The following is a 19,674-nucleotide window of genomic DNA, read 5'->3' on the forward strand; positions in this document are numbered from 1 at the left end:
GCAGGTGGGTGGAGAGATATATAGGGATAATATGGAGGGACATGAGGCAGGTGGGAGGGATATATAGGGATAATATGGAGGGACATGAGGCAGGTGGGAGGGATATATAGGGATAATATGGAGGGACATCAGGCAGGTGGGTGGAGGGATATATAGGGATAATATGGAGGGACATGAGGCAGGTGGGTGGAGAGATATATAGGGATAATATGGAGGGACATGATGCAGGTGGGTGGAGGGATATAAAGGGGTAATATGGAGGGACATGAGGCAGGTGGGTGGAGGGATATATAGGGATAATGTGGATGGACATGAGGCAGGTGGGTGGAGGGATATATAGGGATAATATGGAGGGACATGAGGCAGGTGGGAGGGATATATAGGGATAATATGGAGGGACATGAGGCAGGAGGGAGGGATATATAGGGAAAATATGGAGGGACATGAGGCAGGTGGGAGGGATATATAGGGGTAATATGGAGGGACATGAGGCAGGTGGGTGGAGGGATATATAGGGATAATATGGAAGGACATGAGGCAGGTGGGTGGAGGGATATATAGGGATAATATGGTGGGACATGAGGCAGGTGGGTGGAGGGATATATAGGGATAATATGGAGGGACATGAGGCAGGTGGGTGGAGGGATATATAGGGATAATGTGGAGGGACATGAGGCAGGTGGGAGGGATATATAGGGATAATATGGAGGGACATGAGGCAGGTGGGTGGTGGGATATATAGGGATAATATGGAGGGACATGAGGCAGGTGGGTGGAGGGATATATAGGGGTTAATATGGAGGGACATGAGGCAGGTGGGTGGAGGGATATATAGGGATAATATGGAGGGACATGAGGCAGGTGGGAGAGATATATAGGGATAATATGGAGGGACATGAGGCAGGTGGGTGGTGGGATATATAGGGATAATATGGAGGGACATGAGGCAGGTGGGTGGTGGGATATATAGGGGTAATATGGGGGGACATGAGGCAGGTGGGTGGTGGGATATATAGGGGTAATATGGAGGGACATGAGGCAGGTGGGAGGGATATATAGGGGTAATATGGAGGGACATGATGCAGGTGGGAGGGATATATAGGGATAATATGGGGGGACATGAGGCAGGTGGGAGGGATATATAGGGATAATATGGAGGGAGATGAGGCAGGTGGGAGGGATATATAGGGGTAATATGGAGGGACATGAGGCAGGTGGGTGGTGGGATATATAGGGGTAATATGGAGGGACATGAGGCAGGTGGGTGGTGGGATATATAGGGATAATATGGAGGGACATGAGGCAGGTGGGTGGAAGGATATATAGGGATAATATGGAGGGACATGAGGCAGGTGGATGGTGGGATATATAGGGATAATATGGAGGGACATGAGGCAGGTGGGTGGAGAGATATATAGGGATAATATGGAGGGACATGAGGCAGGTGGGAGGGATATATAGGGATAATATGGAGGGACATGAGGCAGGTGGGAGGGATATATATAGGGATAATATGGAGGGACATGAGGCAGGTGGGTGGAGAGATATATAGGGATAATATGGAGGGACATGAGGCAGGTGGGAGGGATATATAGGGATAATATGGAGGGACATGAGGCAGGTGGGAGGGATATATAGGGATAATATGGAGGGACATGAGGCAGGTGGGTGGAGGGATATATAGGGATAATATGGAGGGACATGAGGCAGGTGGGTGGAGAGATATATAGGGATAATATGGAGGGACATGATGCAGGTGGGTGGAGGGATATAAAGGGGTAATATGGAGGGACATGAGGCAGGTGGGTGGAGGGATATATAGGGATAATGTGGAGGGACATGAGGCAGGTGGGTGGAGGGATATATAGGGATAATATGGAGGGACATGAGGCAGGTGGGAGGGATATATAGGGATAATATGGAGGGACATGAGGCAGGTGGGAGGGACATATAGGGAAAATATGGAGGGACATGAGGCAGGTGGGAGGGATATATAGGGGTAATATGGAGGGACATGAGGCAGGTGGGTGGAGGGATATATAGGGATAATATGGAGGGACATGAGGCAGGTGGGTGGAGGGATATATAGGGATAATATGGTGGGACATGAGGCAGGTGGGTGGAGGGATATATAGGGATAATATGGAGGGACATGAGGCAGGTGGGTGGAGGGATATATAGGGATAATGTGGAGGGACATGAGGCAGGTGGGAGGGATATATAGGGATAATATGGAGGGACATGAGGCAGGTGGGTGGTGGGATATATAGGGATAATATGGAGGGACATGAGGCAGGTGGGTGGAGGGATATATAGGGGTTAATATGGAGGGACATGAGGCAGGTGGGTGGAGGGATATATAGGGATAATATGGAGGGACATGAGGCAGGTGGGAGAGATATATAGGGATAATATGGAGGGACATGAGGCAGGTGGGTGGAGCGATATATAGGGATAATATGGAGGGACATGAGGCAGGTGGGAGGGATATATAGGGATAATATGGAGGGACATGAGGCAGGTGGGTGGAGGGATATATAGGGATAATATGGAGGGACATGAGGCAGGTGGGAGGGATATATTGGGATAATATGGAGGGACATGAGGCAGGTGGGTGGAGGGATATATAGGGGTAATATGGAGGGACATGAGGCAGGTGGGTGGAGGGATATATAGGGATAATATGGAGGGAGATGAGGCAGGTGGGAGGGATATATAGGGATAATATGGAGGGACATGATGCAGGTGGGAGGGATATATAGGGATAATATGGGGGGACATGAGGCAGGTGGGTGGAGGGCAATATAGTGATAATATGGAGGGACATGATGCAGGTGGGAGGGATATATAGGGATAATATGGGGGGACATGATGCAGGTGGGAGGGATATATAGGGATAATATGGGGGGACATGAGGCAGGTGGGTGGAGGGATATATAGGGATAATATGGGGGGACATGAGGCAGGTGGGAGGGATATATAGGGATAATATGGAGGGACATGATGCAGGTGGGAGGGATATATAGGGATAATATGGAGGGAGATGAGGCAGGTGGGAGGGATATATAGCGATAATATGGAGGGACATGAGGCTGGTGGGAGGGATATATAGGGATAATATGGGGGGACATGAGGCTGGTGGGAGGGATATATAGGGATAATATGGAGGGACATGAGGCTGGTGGTGGGATATATAGGGGTAATATGGAGGGACATGAGGCTGGTGGGAGGGATATATAGGGATAATATGGAGGGACATGAGGCTGGTGGTGGGATATATAGGGGTAATATGGAGGGACATGAGGCAGGTGGGAGGGATATATAGGGGTAATATGGAGGGACATGAGGCTGGTGGGAGGGATATATAGGTATAATATGGAGGGACATGATGCAGGTGGGAGGGATATATAGGGATAATATGGGGGGACATGAGGCAGGTGGGAGGGATATATAGGGATAATATGGAGGGACATGAGGCAGGTGGGTGGTGGGATATATAGGGATAATATGGAGGGACATGAGGCAGGTGGGTGGAGGGATATATAGGGGTTAATATGGAGGGACATGAGGCAGGTGGGTGGAGGGATATATAGGGATAATATGGAGGGACATGAGGCAGGTGGGAGAGATATATAGGGATAATATGGAGGGACATGAGGCAGGTGGGTGGAGCGATATATAGGGATAATATGGAGGGACATGAGGCAGGTGGGAGGGATATATAGGGATAATATGGAGGGACATGAGGCAGGTGGGTGGAGGGATATATAGGGATAATATGGAGGGACATGAGGCAGGTGGGAGGGATATATTGGGATAATATGGAGGGACATGAGGCAGGTGGGTGGAGGGATATATAGGGGTAATATGGAGGGACATGAGGCAGGTGGGTGGAGGGATATATAGGGATAATATGGAGGGACATGAGGCAGGTGGGTGGAGAGATATATAGGGATAATATGGAGGGACATGATGCAGGTGAGAGAGATATATCGGGATAATATGGAGGGACATGAGGCAGGTGGGTGGTGGGATATATAGGGATAATATGGAGGGACATGAGGCAGGTGGGTGGAGGGATATATAGGGATAATATGGAGGGACATGATGCAGGTGGGAGAGATATATAGGGATAATATGGAGGGACATGAGGCAGGTGGGAGGGATATATAGGGATAATATGGAGGGACATGATGCAGGTGGGTGGAGGGATATATAGGGATAATATGTAGGGACATGAGGCAGGTGGGTGGAGGGATATATAGGGATAATATGGAGGGACATGATGCAGGTGGGAGGGATATATAGGGATAATATGGAGGGACATGAGGCAGGTGGGTGGAGGGTTATATAGTGATAATATGGAGGGACATGAGGCAGGTGGGAGGGATATATAGGGATAATATGGGGGGACATGGACATGATGCAGGTGGGAGGATATATAGGGATAATATGGAGGGAGATGAGGCAGGTGGGAGGATATATAGGGATAATATGGAGGACATGATGCAGGTGGGAGGGATATATAGGGATAATATGGGGGGACATGATGCAGGTGGGAGGGATATATAGGGATAATATGGAGGGAGATGAGGCAGGTGGGAGGGATATATAGGGATAATATGGAGGGACATGAGGCTGGTGGGAGGGATATATAGGGATAATATGGGGGGACATGAGGCTGGTGGGAGGGATATATAGGGATAATATGGAGGGACATGAGGCTGGTGGTGGGATATATAGGGGTAATATGGAGGACATGAGGCTGGTGGGAGGGATATATAGGGATAATATGGAGGGACATGAGGCTGGTGGTGGGATATATAGGGGTAATATGGAGGGACATGAGGCAGGTGGAGGGATATATAGGGGTAATATGGAGGGACATGAGGCTGGTGGGAGGGATATATAGGTATAATATGGAGGGACATGATGCAGGTGGGAGGGATATATAGGGATAATATGGGGGGACATGAGGCAGGTGGGAGGGATATATAGGGATAATATGGAGGGAGATGAGGCAGGTGGGAGGGATATATAGGGGTAATATGAGGGACATGAGGCAGGTGGGTGGTGGGATATATAGGGGTAATATGGAGGGACATGAGGCAGGTGGGTGGTGGGATATATAGGGGTAATATGGATGGACATGAGGCAGGTGGGTGGTGGGATATATAGGGATAATATGGAGGGACATGAGGCAGGTGGGTGGTGGGATATATAGGGGTAATATGGGGGGACATGAGGCAGGTGGGTGGTGGGATATATAGGGGTAATATGGAGGGACATGAGGCAGGTGGGAGGGATATATAGGGGTAATATGGAGGGACATGATGCAGGTGGGAGGGATATATAGGGATAATATGGGGGGACATGAGGCAGGTGGGAGGGATATATAGGGATAATATGGAGGGAGATGAGGCAGGTGGGAGGGATATATAGGGGTAATATGGAGGGACATGAGGCAGGTGGGTGGTGGGATATATAGGGGTAATATGGAGGGACATGAGGCAGGTGGGTGGTGGGATATATAGGGGTAATATGGAGGGACATGAGGCAGGTGGGTGGTGGGATATATAGGGGTAATATGGAGGGACATGAGGCAGGTGGGTGGTGGGATATATAGGGATAATATGGAGGGACATGAGGCAGGTGGGTGGTGGGATATATAGGGGTAATATGGGGGGACATGAGGCAGGTGGGTGGTGGGATATATAGGGGTAATATGGAGGGACATGAGGCAGGTGGGAGGGATATATAGGGGTAATATGGAGGGACATGATGCAGGTGGGAGGGATATATAGGGATAATATGGGGGGACATGAGGCAGGTGGGAGGGATATATAGGGATAATATGGAGGGAGATGAGGCAGGTGGGAGGGATATATAGGGGTAATATGGAGGGACATGAGGCAGGTGGGTGGTGGGATATATAGGGGTAATATGGAGGGACATGAGGCAGGTGGGTGGTGGGATATATAGGGGTAATATGGAGGGACTTGAGGCAGGTGGGTGGTGGGATATATAGGGGTAATATGGAGGGACATGAGGCAGGTGGGTGGTGGGATATATAGGGATAATATGGAGGGACATGAGGCAGGTGGGTGGTGGGATATATAGGGGTAATATGGGGGGACATGAGGCAGGTGGGTGGTGGGATATATAGGGATAATATGGAGGAACATGAGGCTGGTGGGTGGTGGGTTATATAGTGATAATATGGAGGGACATGAGGCAGGTGGGAGGGATATATAGGGATAATATGGGGGGACATGATGCAGGTGGGAGGGATATATAGGGATAATATGGAGGGAGATGAGGCAGGTGGGAGGGATATATAGGGATAATATGGGGGGCATTGATGCAGGTGGGAGGGATATATAGGGATAATATGGAGGGAGATGAGGTAGGTGGGAGGGATATATAGGGATAATATGGAGGGACATGAGGCTGGTGGGAGGGATATATAGGGATAATATGGGGGGACATGAGGCTGGTGGGAGGGATATATAGGGATAATATGGAGGGACATGAGGCTGGTGGTGGGATATATAGGGGTAATATGGAGGGACATGAGGCTGGTGGGAGGGATATATAGGGATAATATGGAGGGACATGAGGCTGGTGGTGGGATATATAGGGGTAATATGGAGGGACATGAGGCAGGTGGGAGGGATATATAGGGGTAATATGGAGGGACATGAGGCTGGTGGGAGGGATATATAGGTATAATATGGAGGGACATGATGCAGGTGGGAGGGATATATAGGGATAATATGGGGGGACATGAGGCAGGTGGGAGGGATATATAGGGGTAATATGGAGGGAGATGAGGCAGGTGGGAGGGATATATAGGGGTAATATGGAGGGACATGAGGCAGGTGGGTGGTGGGATATATAGGGGTAATATGGAGGGACATGAGGCAGGTGGGTGGTGGGATATATAGGGGTAATATGGAGGGACATGAGGCAGGTGGGTGGTGGGATATATAGGGGTAATATGGAGGGACATGAGGCAGGTGGGTGGTGGGATATATAGGGATAATATGGAGGAACATGAGGCAGGTGGGTGGTGGGATATATAGGGATAATATGGAGGAACATGAGGCAGGTGGGTGGTGGGATATATAGGGATAATATGGGGGGACATGAGGCTGGTGGGTGGTGGGATATATAGGGGTAATATGGAGGGACATGAGGCAGGTGGGTGGTGGGATATATAGGGGTAATATGGGGGGACATGAGGCAGGTGGGTGGAGGGATATATAGGGATAATATGGAGGGACATGAGGCTGGTGGGTGGTGGGATATATAGGGGTAATATGGGGGGACATGAGGCTGGTGGGTGGTGGGATATATAGGGGTAATATGGGGGGACATGAGGCAGGTGGGTGGAGGGATATATAGGGATAATATGGAGGGACATGAGGCTGGTGGGTGGTGGGATATATAGGGGTAATATGGGGGGACATGAGGCAGGTGGGTGGTGGGATATATAGGGGTAATATGGGGGGACATGAGGCAGGTGGGTGGTGGGATATATAGGGATAATATGGAGGAACATGAGGCAGGTGGGTGGTGGGATATATAGGGATAATATGGGGGGACATGAGGCTGGTGGGTGGAGGGATATATAGGGGTAATATGGAGGGACATGAGGCAGGTGGGTGGAGGGATATATAGGGATAATATGGAGGGACATGAGGCTGGTGGGTGGTGGGATATATAGGGGTAATATGGAGGGACATGAGGCAGGTGGGTGGAGGGATATATAGGGATAATATGGAGGGACATGAGGCTGGTGGGTGGTGGGATATATAGGGGTAATATGGGGGGACATGAGGCTGGTGGGAGAGATATATAGGGGTAATATGGAGGGACATGAGGCAGGTGGGTGGTGGGATATATAGGGGTAATATGGGGGGACATGAGGCTGGTGGGTGGTGGGATATATAGGGGTAATATGGGGGGACATGAGGCAGGTGGGTGGTGGGATATATAGGGATAATATGGCGGCTCTGGATGCCGGCAGTAGTTGGAGCGGTGCTGGAGGTGCAGGAATGGGAGGTGGCAGCCAGTGACGGAATCACCTGTGGAGCAGCCGCCGCCATACCCCAGCATGAGGCACCGCCCACCTCCCCCCTCCCAGTAGCCTCCTGAGGGCCGGGCAGGTGATTACACAGCGGCCGTGTCTCTCACAGCAGCCGCAGGGAAAGTTCTGCGACCTGTGTGTAACTTCCCGGCCGCACCCCCTGCTCTCTCCCCGGCGCTGACCATGGCGGAGTGGGGCGCCCTCCTGTGCCTGCTGCTGGCCCTGTCAGGTAAGGCGGTGACATGGCGGCGCCCCCCCCTCACCTATACGATGTATCACACTGTATGGGGTCACCTATGCCATGGCTCCCTGCCCCCCTTATCCCTGTGCCCTCCCCGCCTGTGCCTGGGTGCCCTCCGGGTGTTCCGGGCCCCTCACAGACATACTGCTGGCCCCTATTGTGTGTGTAATACAGAGTGTAAGCGCCCCTGGGAGATAATCCCCTGTATAACGCGCAGCACTATATCATACAGCGCAGGAATAAGTCACTTTGTCAGTGTTACATGTAACTTCCATCATGGGGGAGGGGAGGGGGAGCTGCTGCTACATAGGGCGGGGGTCCTGGGCTCACTGCATGTACACCTGGGAAGCGCCCTGTGCCTGCAGCGCCACCTGACGGTCACTCCCCGCCCTAACCCTGGCTGCTAATGGATAACCTGTTCCAGAGCAATACACGTCCTGGTGTGACTGCGGGGTTAGTGTGGGGAGGCCCCGGTGCGACTGCGGGGTTAGTGTGGGGTGGCCCCTGTGCGACTGCGGGGTTAGTGTGGGGAGGCCCCTGTGCGACTGCGGGGTTAGTGTGGGGAGGCCCCTGTGCGACTGCGGGGTTAGTGGGGGGAGGCCCCGGTGCGACTGCGGGGTTAGTGTGGGGAGGCCCCGGTGCGACTGCGGGGTTAGTGTGGGGAGGCCCCGGTGCGACTGCGGGGTTAGTGTGGGGAGGCCCCGGTGCGACTGCGGGGTTAGTGTGGGGAGGCCCCGGTGCGACTGCGGGGTTAGTGTGGGGAGGCCCCGGTGCGACTGCGGGGTTAGTGTGGGGAGGCCCCGGTGCGACTGCGGGGTTAGTGTGGGGAGGCCCCGGTGCGACTGCGGGGTTAGTGTGGGGAGGCCCCGGTGCGACTGCGGGGTTAGTGTGGGGAGGCCCCGGTGCGACTGCGGGGTTAGTGTGGGGAGGCCCCGGTGTGACTGCGGGGTTAGTGTGGGGAGGCCCCGGTGTGACTGCGGGGTTAGTGTGGGGAGGCCCCGGTGTGACTGCGGGGTTAGTGTGGGGAGGCCCCGGTGTGACTGCGCGGTTAGTGTGGGGAGGCCCCGGTGTGACTGCGGGGTTAGTGTGGGGAGGCCCCGGTGTGACTGCGGGGTTAGTGTGGGGAGGCCCCGGTGTGACTGCGGGGTTAGTGTGGGGAGGCCCCGGTGTGACTGCGGGGTTAGTGTGGGGAGGCCCCGGTGTGACTGCGGGGTTAGTGTGGGGTGGCCCCGGTGTGACTGCGGGGTTAGTGTGGGGTGGCCCCGGTGTGACTGCGGGGTTAGTGTGGGGAGGCCCCGGTGTGACTGCGGGGTTAGTGTGGGGAGGCCCCGGTGTGACTGCGGGGTTAGTGTGGGGAGGCCCCGGTGTGACTGCGGGGTTAGTGTGGGGAGGCCCCGGTGTGACTGCGGGGTTAGTGTGGGGAGGCCCCGGTGTGACTGCGGGGTTAGTGTGGGGAGGCCCCGGTGTGACTGCGGGGTTAGTGTGGGGAGGCCCCGGTGTGACTGCGGGGTTAGTGTGGGGAGGCCCCGGTGTGACTGCGGGGTTAGTGTGGGGAGGCCCCGGTGTGACTGCGGGGTTAGTGTGGGGAGGCCCCGGTGTGACTGCGGGGTTAGTGTGGGGAGGCCCCGGTGTGACTGCGGGGTTAGTGTGGGGAGGCCCCGGTGTGACTGCGGGGTTAGTGTGGGGAGGCCCCGGTGTGACTGCGGGGTTAGTGTGGGGAGGCCCCGGTGTGACTGCGGGGTTAGTGTGGGGAGGCCCCGGTGTGACTGCGGGGTTAGTGTGGGGAGGCCCCGGTGTGACTGCGGGGTTAGTGTGGGGAGGCCCCGGTGTGACTGCGGGGTTAGTGTGGGGAGGCCCCGGTGTGACTGCGGGGTTAGTGTGGGGAGGCCCCGGTGTGACTGCGGGGTTAGTGTGGGGAGGCCCCGGTGTGACTGCGGGGTTAGTGTGGGGAGGCCCCGGTGTGACTGCGGGGTTAGTGTGGGGAGGCCCCGGTGTGACTGCGGGGTTAGTGTGGGGAGGCCCCGGTGTGACTGCGGGGTTAGTGTGGGGAGGCCCCGGTGTGACTGCGGGGTTAGTGTGGGGAGGCCCCGGTGTGACTGCGGGGTTAGTGTGGGGAGGCCCCGGTGTGACTGCGGGGTTAGTGTGGGGAGGCCCCGGTGTGACTGCGGGGTTAGTGTGGGGAGGCCCCGGTGTGACTGCGGGGTTAGTGTGGGGAGGCCCCGGTGTGACTGCGGGGTTAGTGTGGGGAGGCCCCGGTGTGACTGCGGGGTTAGTGTGGGGAGGCCCCGGTGTGACTGCGGGGTTAGTGTGGGGAGGCCCCGGTGTGACTGCGGGGTTAGTGTGGGGAGGCCCCGGTGTGACTGCGGGGTTAGTGTGGGGAGGCCCCGGTGTGACTGCGGGGTTAGTGTGGGGAGGCCCCGGTGTGACTGCGGGGTTAGTGTGGGGAGGCCCCGGTGTGACTGCGGGGTTAGTGTGGGGAGGCCCCGGTGTGACTGCGGGGTTAGTGTGGGGAGGCCCCGGTGTGACTGCGGGGTTAGTGTGGGGAGGCCCCGGTGTGACTGCGGGGTTAGTGTGGGGAGGCCCCGGTGTGACTGCGGGGTTAGTGTGGGGAGGCCCCGGTGTGACTGCGGGGTTAGTGTGGGGAGGCCCCGGTGTGACTGCGGGGTTAGTGTGGGGAGGCCCCGGTGTGACTGCGGGGTTAGTGTGGGGTGGCCCCGGTGTGACTGCGGGGTTAGTGTGGGGAGGCCCCGGTGTGACTGCGGGGTTAGTGTGGGGAGGCCCCGGTGTGACTGCGGGGTTAGTGTGGGGAGGCCCCGGTGTGACTGCGGGGTTAGTGTGGGGAGGCCCCGGTGTGACTGCGGGGTTAGTGTGGGGTGGCCCCGGTGTGACTGCGGGGTTAGTGTGGGGTGGCCCCGGTGCGACTGCGGGGTTAGTGTGGGGTGGCCCCGGTGTGACTGCGGGGTCAGTGTGGGGTGGCCCCGGTGCGACTGCGGGGTCAGTGTGGGGTGGCCCCGGTGCGATTGCGGGGTTAGTGTGGGGTGGCCCCGGTGCGACTGCGGGGTTAGTGTGGGGTGGCCCCTGTGCGATTGCGGGGTTAGTGTGGGGTGGCCCCTGTGCGACTGCGGGGTTAGTGTGGGGAGGCCCCTGTGCGACTGCGGGGTTAGTGGGGGGAGGCCCCTGTGCGACTGCGGGGTTAGTGGGGGGAGGCCCCTGTGCGACTGCGGGGTTAGTGGGGGGAGGCCCCGGTGCGACTGCGGGGTTAGTGGGGGGAGGCCCCGGTGCGACTGCGGGGTTAGTGGGGGGAGGCCCCGGTGCGACTGCGGGGTTAGTGGGGGGAGGCCCCGGTGCGACTGCGGGGTTAGTGGGGGGAGGCCCCGGTGCGACTGCGGGGTTAGTGGGGGGAGGCCCCGGTGCGACTGCGGGGTTAGTGGGGGGAGGCCCCGGTGCGACTGCGGGGTTAGTGGGGGGAGGCCCCGGTGCGACTGCGGGGTTAGTGGGGGGAGGCCCCGGTGCGACTGCGGGGTTAGTGGGGGGAGGCCCCGGTGCGACTGCGGGGTTAGTGGGGGGAGGCCCCGGTGCGACTGCGGGGTTAGTGGGGGGAGGCCCCGGTGCGACTGCGGGGTTAGTGGGGGGAGGCCCCGGTGCGACTGCGGGGTTAGTGGGGGGAGGCCCCGGTGCGACTGCGGGGTTAGTGGGGGGAGGCCCCGGTGCGACTGCGGGGTTAGTGGGGGGAGGCCCCGGTGCGACTGCGGGGTTAGTGGGGGGAGGCCCCGGTGCGACTGCGGGGTTAGTGGGGGGAGGCCCCGGTGCGACTGCGGGGTTAGTGGGGGGAGGCCCCGGTGCGACTGCGGGGTTAGTGGGGGGAGGCCCCGGTGCGACTGCGGGGTTAGTGGGGGGAGGCCCCGGTGCGACTGCGGGGTTAGTGGGGGGAGGCCCCGGTGCGACTGCGGGGTTAGTGGGGGGAGGCCCCGGTGCGACTGCGGGGTTAGTGGGGGGAGGCCCCGGTGCGACTGCGGGGTTAGTGTGGGGAGGCCCCGGTGCGACTGCGGGGTTAGTGTGGGGAGGCCCCGGTGCGACTGCGGGGTTAGTGTGGGGAGGCCCCGGTGTGACTGCGGGGTTAGTGTGGGGAGGCCCCGGTGTGACTGCGGGGTTAGTGTGGGGAGGCCCCGGTGTGACTGCGGGGTTAGTGTGGGGAGGCCCCGGTGTGACTGCGGGGTTAGTGTGGGGAGGCCCCGGTGTGACTGCGGGGTTAGTGTGGGGAGGCCCCGGTGTGACTGCGGGGTTAGTGTGGGGAGGCCCCGGTGTGACTGCGGGGTTAGTGTGGGGAGGCCCCGGTGTGACTGCGGGGTTAGTGTGGGGAGGCCCCGGTGTGACTGCGGGGTTAGTGTGGGGAGGCCCCGGTGTGACTGCGGGGTTAGTGTGGGGAGGCCCCGGTGTGACTGCGGGGTTAGTGTGGGGAGGCCCCGGTGTGACTGCGGGGTTAGTGTGGGGAGGCCCCGGTGTGACTGCGGGGTTAGTGTGGGGAGGCCCCGGTGTGACTGCGGGGTTAGTGTGGGGAGGCCCCGGTGTGACTGCGGGGTTAGTGTGGGGAGGCCCCGGTGTGACTGCGGGGTTAGTGTGGGGAGGCCCCGGTGTGACTGCGGGGTTAGTGTGGGGAGGCCCCGGTGTGACTGCGGGGTTAGTGTGGGGTGGCCCCGGTGTGACTGCGGGGTTAGTGTGGGGAGGCCCCGGTGTGACTGCGGGGTTAGTGTGGGGAGGCCCCGGTGTGACTGCGGGGTTAGTGTGGGGTGGCCCCGGTGTGACTGCGGGGTTAGTGTGGGGAGGTGCTGATGAATAAATAGAACTTTAGTTGCTTTTGTGTGTTACTGTGCTACCGGTGTTCTTGTCTTTCTATTACACCGGTCGCCTTGAGTGAGAACTCGTATACTGCGGCATTCCCAAGTGTCTCACTGTTACCTGGCGCTTGTTGGCACTTATCTCGCTGTCAGCTATAGTTAATAGCATATGGTGAAATGCGCAGAGCGTTCCTCTTAGTCCTATGAAGGTATATGTTACTATGTAGTCCCTGTTACTCATGCACCTTGTGCCAGTTGTTAACATCATTCGGGGGTGTCGAATAGCACAGTAATAAAAACCTATATAACCCCGTCTTTCTAAGCTTTAAACACTTGTAGTGACTGATGCTGGGTGTAGAACATGTGCGAGGCGCAGGTGAGGGGTCTCATGTGCTGTATAATAGAAGCAGGAAAGTTTACTTGGGAGTTGTTTTGGTGAGAAGTGAATGGAGGTTGCCTCTTGGAGCTGTACTTGGTGTTGTTTTGGTGAGAAGTGAATGGAGGTTGCCTCTTGGAGCTGTACTTGGTGTTGTTTTGGTGAGAAGTGAATGGAGGTTGCCTCTTGGAGCTGTACTTGGTGTTGTTTTGGTGAGAAGTGAATGGAGGTTGCCTCTTGGAGCTGTACTTGGTGTTATTTAGGTGAGAAGTGAATGGAGGTTGCTTCTTGCTGCTGTACTTGGTGTTGTTTTGGTGAGATGTGAATGGAGGTTGCCTCTTGGAGCTGTACTTGGTGTTGTTTCGGTGAGAAGTGAATGGAGGTTGCCTCTTGGAGCTGTACTTGGTGTTTCGGTGAGACGTGAATGGAGGTTGCCTCTTGCAGCTGTACTTGGTGTTGTTTAGCTGAGACGTGAATGGAGGTTGCCTCTTGGTGTTGTTTAGGTGAGACGTGAATGGAGGTTGCCTCTTGGAGCTGTACTTGGTGTTGTTTCGGTGAGAAGTGAATGGAGGTTGCCTCTTGGAGCTGTACTTGGTGTTGTTTCGGTGAGAAGTGAATGGAGCTTGCCTCTTGGTGCTGTACTTGGTGTGATTTAGGTGAGACGTGAATGGAGGTTGCCTCTTGGTGTTGTTTAGGTGAGAAGTGAATGGAGGTTGCCTCTTGATGCTGTACTTGGTGTTATTTAGGTGAGAAGTGAATGGAGGTTGCCTCTTGGAGCTGTACTTGGTGTTTCGGTGAGAAGTGAATGGAGTTTGCCTCTTGGTGCTGTACTTGGTCGTGTTTCGGTGAGAAGTGAATGGAAGTTGCCTCTTGCTGCTGTACTTGGTTTGTTTCGGTGAGAAGTGAATGGAGGTTGCCTCTTGGAGCTGTACTTGGTGTTTCGGTGAGACGTGAATGGAGGTTGCCTCTTGGAGCTGTACTTGGTGTTGTTTAGCTGAGACGTGAATGGAGGTTGCCTCTTGGTGTTGTTTAGGTGAGACGTGAATGGAGGTTGCCTCTTGGTGCTGTACTTGGTGTTGTTTCGGTGAGAAGTGAATGGAGGTTGCCTCTTGGAGCTGTACTTGGTGTTTCGGTGAGAAGTGAATGGAGGTTGCCTCTTGGAGCTGTACTTGTTGTTTCGGTGAGAAGTGAATGGAGGTTGCCTCTTGGTGCTGTACTTGGTGTTGTTTCGGTGAGAAGTGAATGGAGGTTGCCTCTTGGAGCTGTACTTGGTGTTGTTTCGGTGAGAAGTGAATGGAGGTTGCCTCTTGGAGCTGTACTTGGTGTTGTTTCGGTGAGAAGTGAATGGAGGTTGCCTCTTGGAGCTGTACTTGGTGTTGTTTCGGTGAGAAGTGAATGGAGGTTGCCTCTTGGAGCTGTACTTGGTGTTGTTTCGGTGAGAAGTGAATGGAGGTTGCCTCTTGGAGCTGTACTTGGTGTTGTTTCGGTGAGAAGTGAATGGAGCTTGCCTCTTGGTGTTGTTTAGGTGAGAAGTGAATGGAGGTTGCCTCTTGATGCTGTACTTGGTGTTATTTAGGTGAGAAGTGAATGGAGGTTGCCTCTTGGAGCTGTACTTGGTGTTTCGGTGAGAAGTGAATGGAGTTTGCCTCTTGGTGCTGTACTTGGTCGTGTTTCGGTGAGAAGTGAATGGAAGTTGCCTCTTGCTGCTGTACTTGGTTTGTTTCGGTGAGAAGTGAATGGAGGTTGCCTCTTGGAGCTGTACTTGGTGTTTCGGTGAGACGTGAATGGAGGTTGCCTCTTGGAGCTGTACTTGGTGTTGTTTAGCTGAGACGTGAATGGAGGTTGCCTCTTGGTGGTGTTTAGGTGAGACGTGAATGGAGGTTGCCTCTTGGTGCTGTACTTGGTGTTGTTTCGGTGAGAAGTGAATGGAGGTTGCCTCTTGGAGCTGTACTTGGTGTTTCGGTGAGAAGTGAATGGAGGTTGCCTCTTGGAGCTGTACTTGTTGTTTCGGTGAGAAGTGAATGGAGGTTGCCTCTTGGTGCTGTACTTGGTGTTGTTTCGGTGAGAAGTGAATGGAGGTTGCCTCTTGGTGCTGTACTTGGTGTTGTTTCGGTGAGAAGTGAATGGAGGTTGCCTCTTGGAGCTGTACTTGGTGTTGTTTCGGTGAGAAGTGAATGGAGGTTGCCTCTTGGAGCTGTACTTGGTGTTGTTTCGGTGAGAAGTGAATGGAGGTTGCCTCTTAGAGCTGTACTTGGTGTTGTTTCGGTGAGAAGTGAATGGAGGTTGCCTCTTGGAGCTGTACTTGGTGTTGTTTCGGTGAGAAGTGAATGGAGGTTGCCTCTTGGAGCTGTACTTGGTGTTGTTTCGGTGAGAAGTGAATGGAGGTTGCCTCTTGGAGCTGTACTTGGTGTTGTTTCGGTGAGAAGTGAATGGAGGTTGCCTCTTGGAGCTGTACTTGGTGTTGTTTCGGTGAGAAGTGAATGGAGGTTGCCTCTTGGAGCTGTACTTGGTGTTGTTTCGGTGAGAAGTGAATGGAGGTTGCCTCTTGGTGCTGTACTTGGTGTTGTTTCGGTGAGAAGTGAATGGAGGTTGCCTCTTGGTGCTGTACTTGGTGTTGTTTCGGTGAGAAGTGAATGGAGGTTGCCTCTTGGAGCTGTACTTGGTGTTGTTTCGGTGAGAAGTGAATGGAGGTTGCCTCTTGGAGCTGTACTTGGTGTTGTTTCGGTGAGAAGTGAATGGAGGTTGCCTCTTGGAGCTGTACTTGGTGTTTCGGTGAGATGTGAATGGAGGTTGCCTCTTGGAGCTGTACTTGGTGTTGGGTGTGATGCAATATTTTGTTGTTTTTTGTGAGTATAAACATTTTCTCCTTGTGATTATAATTCGGTAATTCTCCCCCCATTTCCTCCTCCGGATATTATATCATGTCATTTCTCTCTCCAGGCTCCAGCACTGGAATGCAGGTGACTGTGAAAAATCCATTCAATGTGGTGATTTTATTCCAGCCAATCACTTTGCAGTGCAATTACCAGACCAGCTTCACCCAAGCGCCTCTTGTAACGTGGAAGTACAAATCCTACTGCCGGAACCGTATCACCGATGCTTTCAACCCAGCCAGTCAGGACACCCAGATCAGTAGCCAGTTACAGCAAGCCAACCCCGGCTACAACCCGTACGTGGACTGTCAGGATAGCGCTCGGACAGTACGCATTGTGGCCACCAAGCAAGGCAACGCCGTCACGCTGGGAGACTTCTATCAAGGACGTAAAATCACCATAACCAACTGTAGGTGGTGTGTTCTTATCTGTCCTTTATGTTTACTCACTAATCAGAACTTTTATTTGTATTATGTGTCTATAAACCCAAATTTGGATCCCAGACTTATAAACAGAACCTGCAGCCAGATTACCGTTTTATTTCTTATCCGGTGCCCTGTGCACATCGGTGCCCTTTGTTCTGGCATCTGCCCAGGGCAGGGATAGTACTTTAGGATGTTCTATATCCTTATCCCTTCCCCGGCCACTTCCTCGCAACTTGTGTGATGAGTTCTTTGTAAACAGAAAAAGAAAATACTGCGCTCTAAAGCTGCGTACACACGTAGTGATTCTGTAACTAGCGATTCTGTAACTAGCGATTTTCTGTCAGATTTTCCCTTGAAAAAGTGAACGATTTTTTGAAGTGTAATGAACGATTTTTACAACGTTGAACGAATAATGTTCCTTCCCTTAATGAAAATCGTTTTGTTGGACAGTCTGAAATGGACGATGAGCTACAAACGGGAGAGCACTTGAACGATTTTCGTTCATCGTTATAACTCAGAAACTGAACAATTTTTTTAAGAATAACGACTCAGTTATAGTTAAATCGTTCAGATAATCGTTGTGTGTACGCACCTTAATACTTAAATTGGGACATTAGTAAACACAAAATATATTTATGAACATAAAAATATTTAATAAACAGATATCCTAAATAATACATACATAAGATATTAAATATATAAATATGCATACATTAAATCATAAATACACATAAATAACTAGCCAAGTGTAAAATAAGAATGTATAAGGAGGATAATGTAGAGTAGACAATAAAAACGGACACGGACGGATGCGCACACGGATGCACACACGGACGGACACACACACGGATGCACACGGACGGACGGGGACACACACACGGACGGGGACATACATACACACACGGACGGGGACATACACACACACGGACGGGGACATACACACACGGATGGACACACACACACACACGTGGACGGACACAGCACACATTGAGTCCCGTAAAAAAAAAAAAAAACTCAACCTTGGCTTAATGTAGCTGTTTAAATAAAAATAATTCCGGATTGCAATATAATTATATCCATATAGCTGATATAATTGCAATATCCTCAGTGACATTTCCCTGGAGATTCTCTATTTAACGGCATTTATACACCAGCTCTCCTTTACATTGTTATCCTGAATTGGATAGTAGTCCGTCACAGTGGAAACAATCTCTAGTTTAGCGGTGAAACAGTCTATAAGGCCAGCCACACAATATGGCGACCCCTCGGCCTATCTGTTGTAAGTGGTCCCATGTGTGCGCCTAGCAGTGTAAGCGCCTAGCAGTGTAAGTGGTCCCATGTATGTGCCTAGCAGTGTAAGCGCCTAGCAGTGTGAGCAGTCCCATGTATGTGCCTAGCAGTGTGTGCGCCTAGCAGTGTGTGTATGCGCCTAGCAGTGTGTGTATGCGCCTAGCAGTGTGTGTATGCGCCTAGCAGTGTGTGTCTGCGCCTAGCAGTGTGTGTCTGCGCCTAGCAGTGTGTGTCTGCGCCTAGCAGTGTGTGTCTGCGCCTAGCAGTGCAGGAGGAGTGGTAAGTTACAGTCACTGGCAGCCCGTGAATAATGCTATACCTGTAATACATCCTGGGCACCGCAGAAGGAGGCGGCATGATGTAGTGATCTGCCGTAGCGAATGAGCGGCACTCATCTACGTGGTTGTAGCGGTTTGAGACAATATAGCGGGTAGGACTCGGCGGTCAGCGCTCACATGTATCATCGCACTAGTCACGGTCGGCTCCCGTCTCCACAATAACCCGGCAGTATGGTAACTAACAGGTGAAGGGCTTTGTAGCGGTCACTTGCCGATTGCCAGGTGATAGTTAAAGGTGGCGGCTGGACAGCGATCAAATCTCCGGTATTCCTAAGGAAGGCGCAGCGACGCGTTTTGGCTGCCTCTTTAGCCTTTTTCACGCTAGAAAGGTTACTCTCCAATTCAGGATAACAATGTAAAGGAGAGCTGGTGTATAAATGCCGTTATATAGAGAATCTCCAGGGAAATATCACTGAGGATATTGCAATTATATCAGCTATATGGATACAATTATATTGCAATCCGGAATTATTTTTTGCTTAACAGCGCTACATTAAGCCGAGGCTAAGCTGTTTCTTTGCTTTTATTTTACAGGAATCACTATTCCTATCTAATATAGAGAGAGAGAGAGTGTATATAGTGTGTATATAGAGTGTGTGTATATATATATATATATATATTATACAGAGAGAGAGAGTGTGTGTATATAGTGTGTGTGTGTATATATATATATATTATAGAGAGAGAGAGAGTGTGTGTATATAGTGTGTGTGTGTGTATATATATATATATATATATTATAGAGAGAGAGAGTGTGTGTGTGTATAGAGTGTGTGTGTGTATATATATATATATTATAGAGAGAGAGAGTGTGTGTATATAGTGTGTGTGTGTGTGTGTGTGTGTATATATATATATATATTATAGAGAGAGAGAGTGTGTGTATAGAGTGTGTGTGTGTATATATATATATATATTATAGAGAGAGAGAGTGTGTATATAGAGTGTGTGTTTGTGTGTGTGTATATATATATATATATTATAGAGAGAGAGAGAGTGTGTGTATAGAGTGTGTGTATATATATTATAGAGAGAGTGTGTGTGTGTGTGTGTATATATAATAGAGAGAGTGTGTATATAGAGTGTGTGTGTGTATATATAAATTATAGAGAGAGAGTGTGTGTGTATATATATATATATATATATATATATATATTATAGAGAGAGAGTGTGTATATATAGTGTGTGTGTATATATATTATAG

The 19,674-nt window shown here is 53.3% G+C and overlaps 1 protein-coding gene across 2 annotated transcripts in view; it reads left to right on the forward strand.

The window, feature by feature from the left end:
* The first annotated feature begins 8,051 nt into the window (after positions 1 to 8,051).
* The window catches only part of LSR (lipolysis stimulated lipoprotein receptor), a 53,269-nt gene continuing 41,646 nt past the window's right edge, over positions 8,052 to 19,674 (forward strand). Inside the window, exons 1-2 of one of the 2 annotated variants that reach the window (XM_088447083.1) lie at positions 8,052 to 8,321; positions 16,485 to 16,826. In XM_088447083.1, coding sequence (XP_088303209.1) covers positions 8,276 to 8,321; positions 16,485 to 16,826 — 388 coding nt within the window. In that variant the 5' untranslated portion in view covers positions 8,052 to 8,275. The remainder of the gene's footprint in view (positions 8,322 to 16,484; positions 16,827 to 19,674) is intronic. The other variant, XM_088447085.1, reaches the window with a different exon arrangement.

Source organism: Taudactylus pleione, unplaced genomic scaffold (genome assembly GCF_031769625.1).
Source record: "Taudactylus pleione unplaced genomic scaffold, aTauple2 ptg000417l, whole genome shotgun sequence".
Taxonomy (NCBI): Eukaryota; Metazoa; Chordata; class Amphibia; order Anura; family Myobatrachidae; genus Taudactylus; species Taudactylus pleione.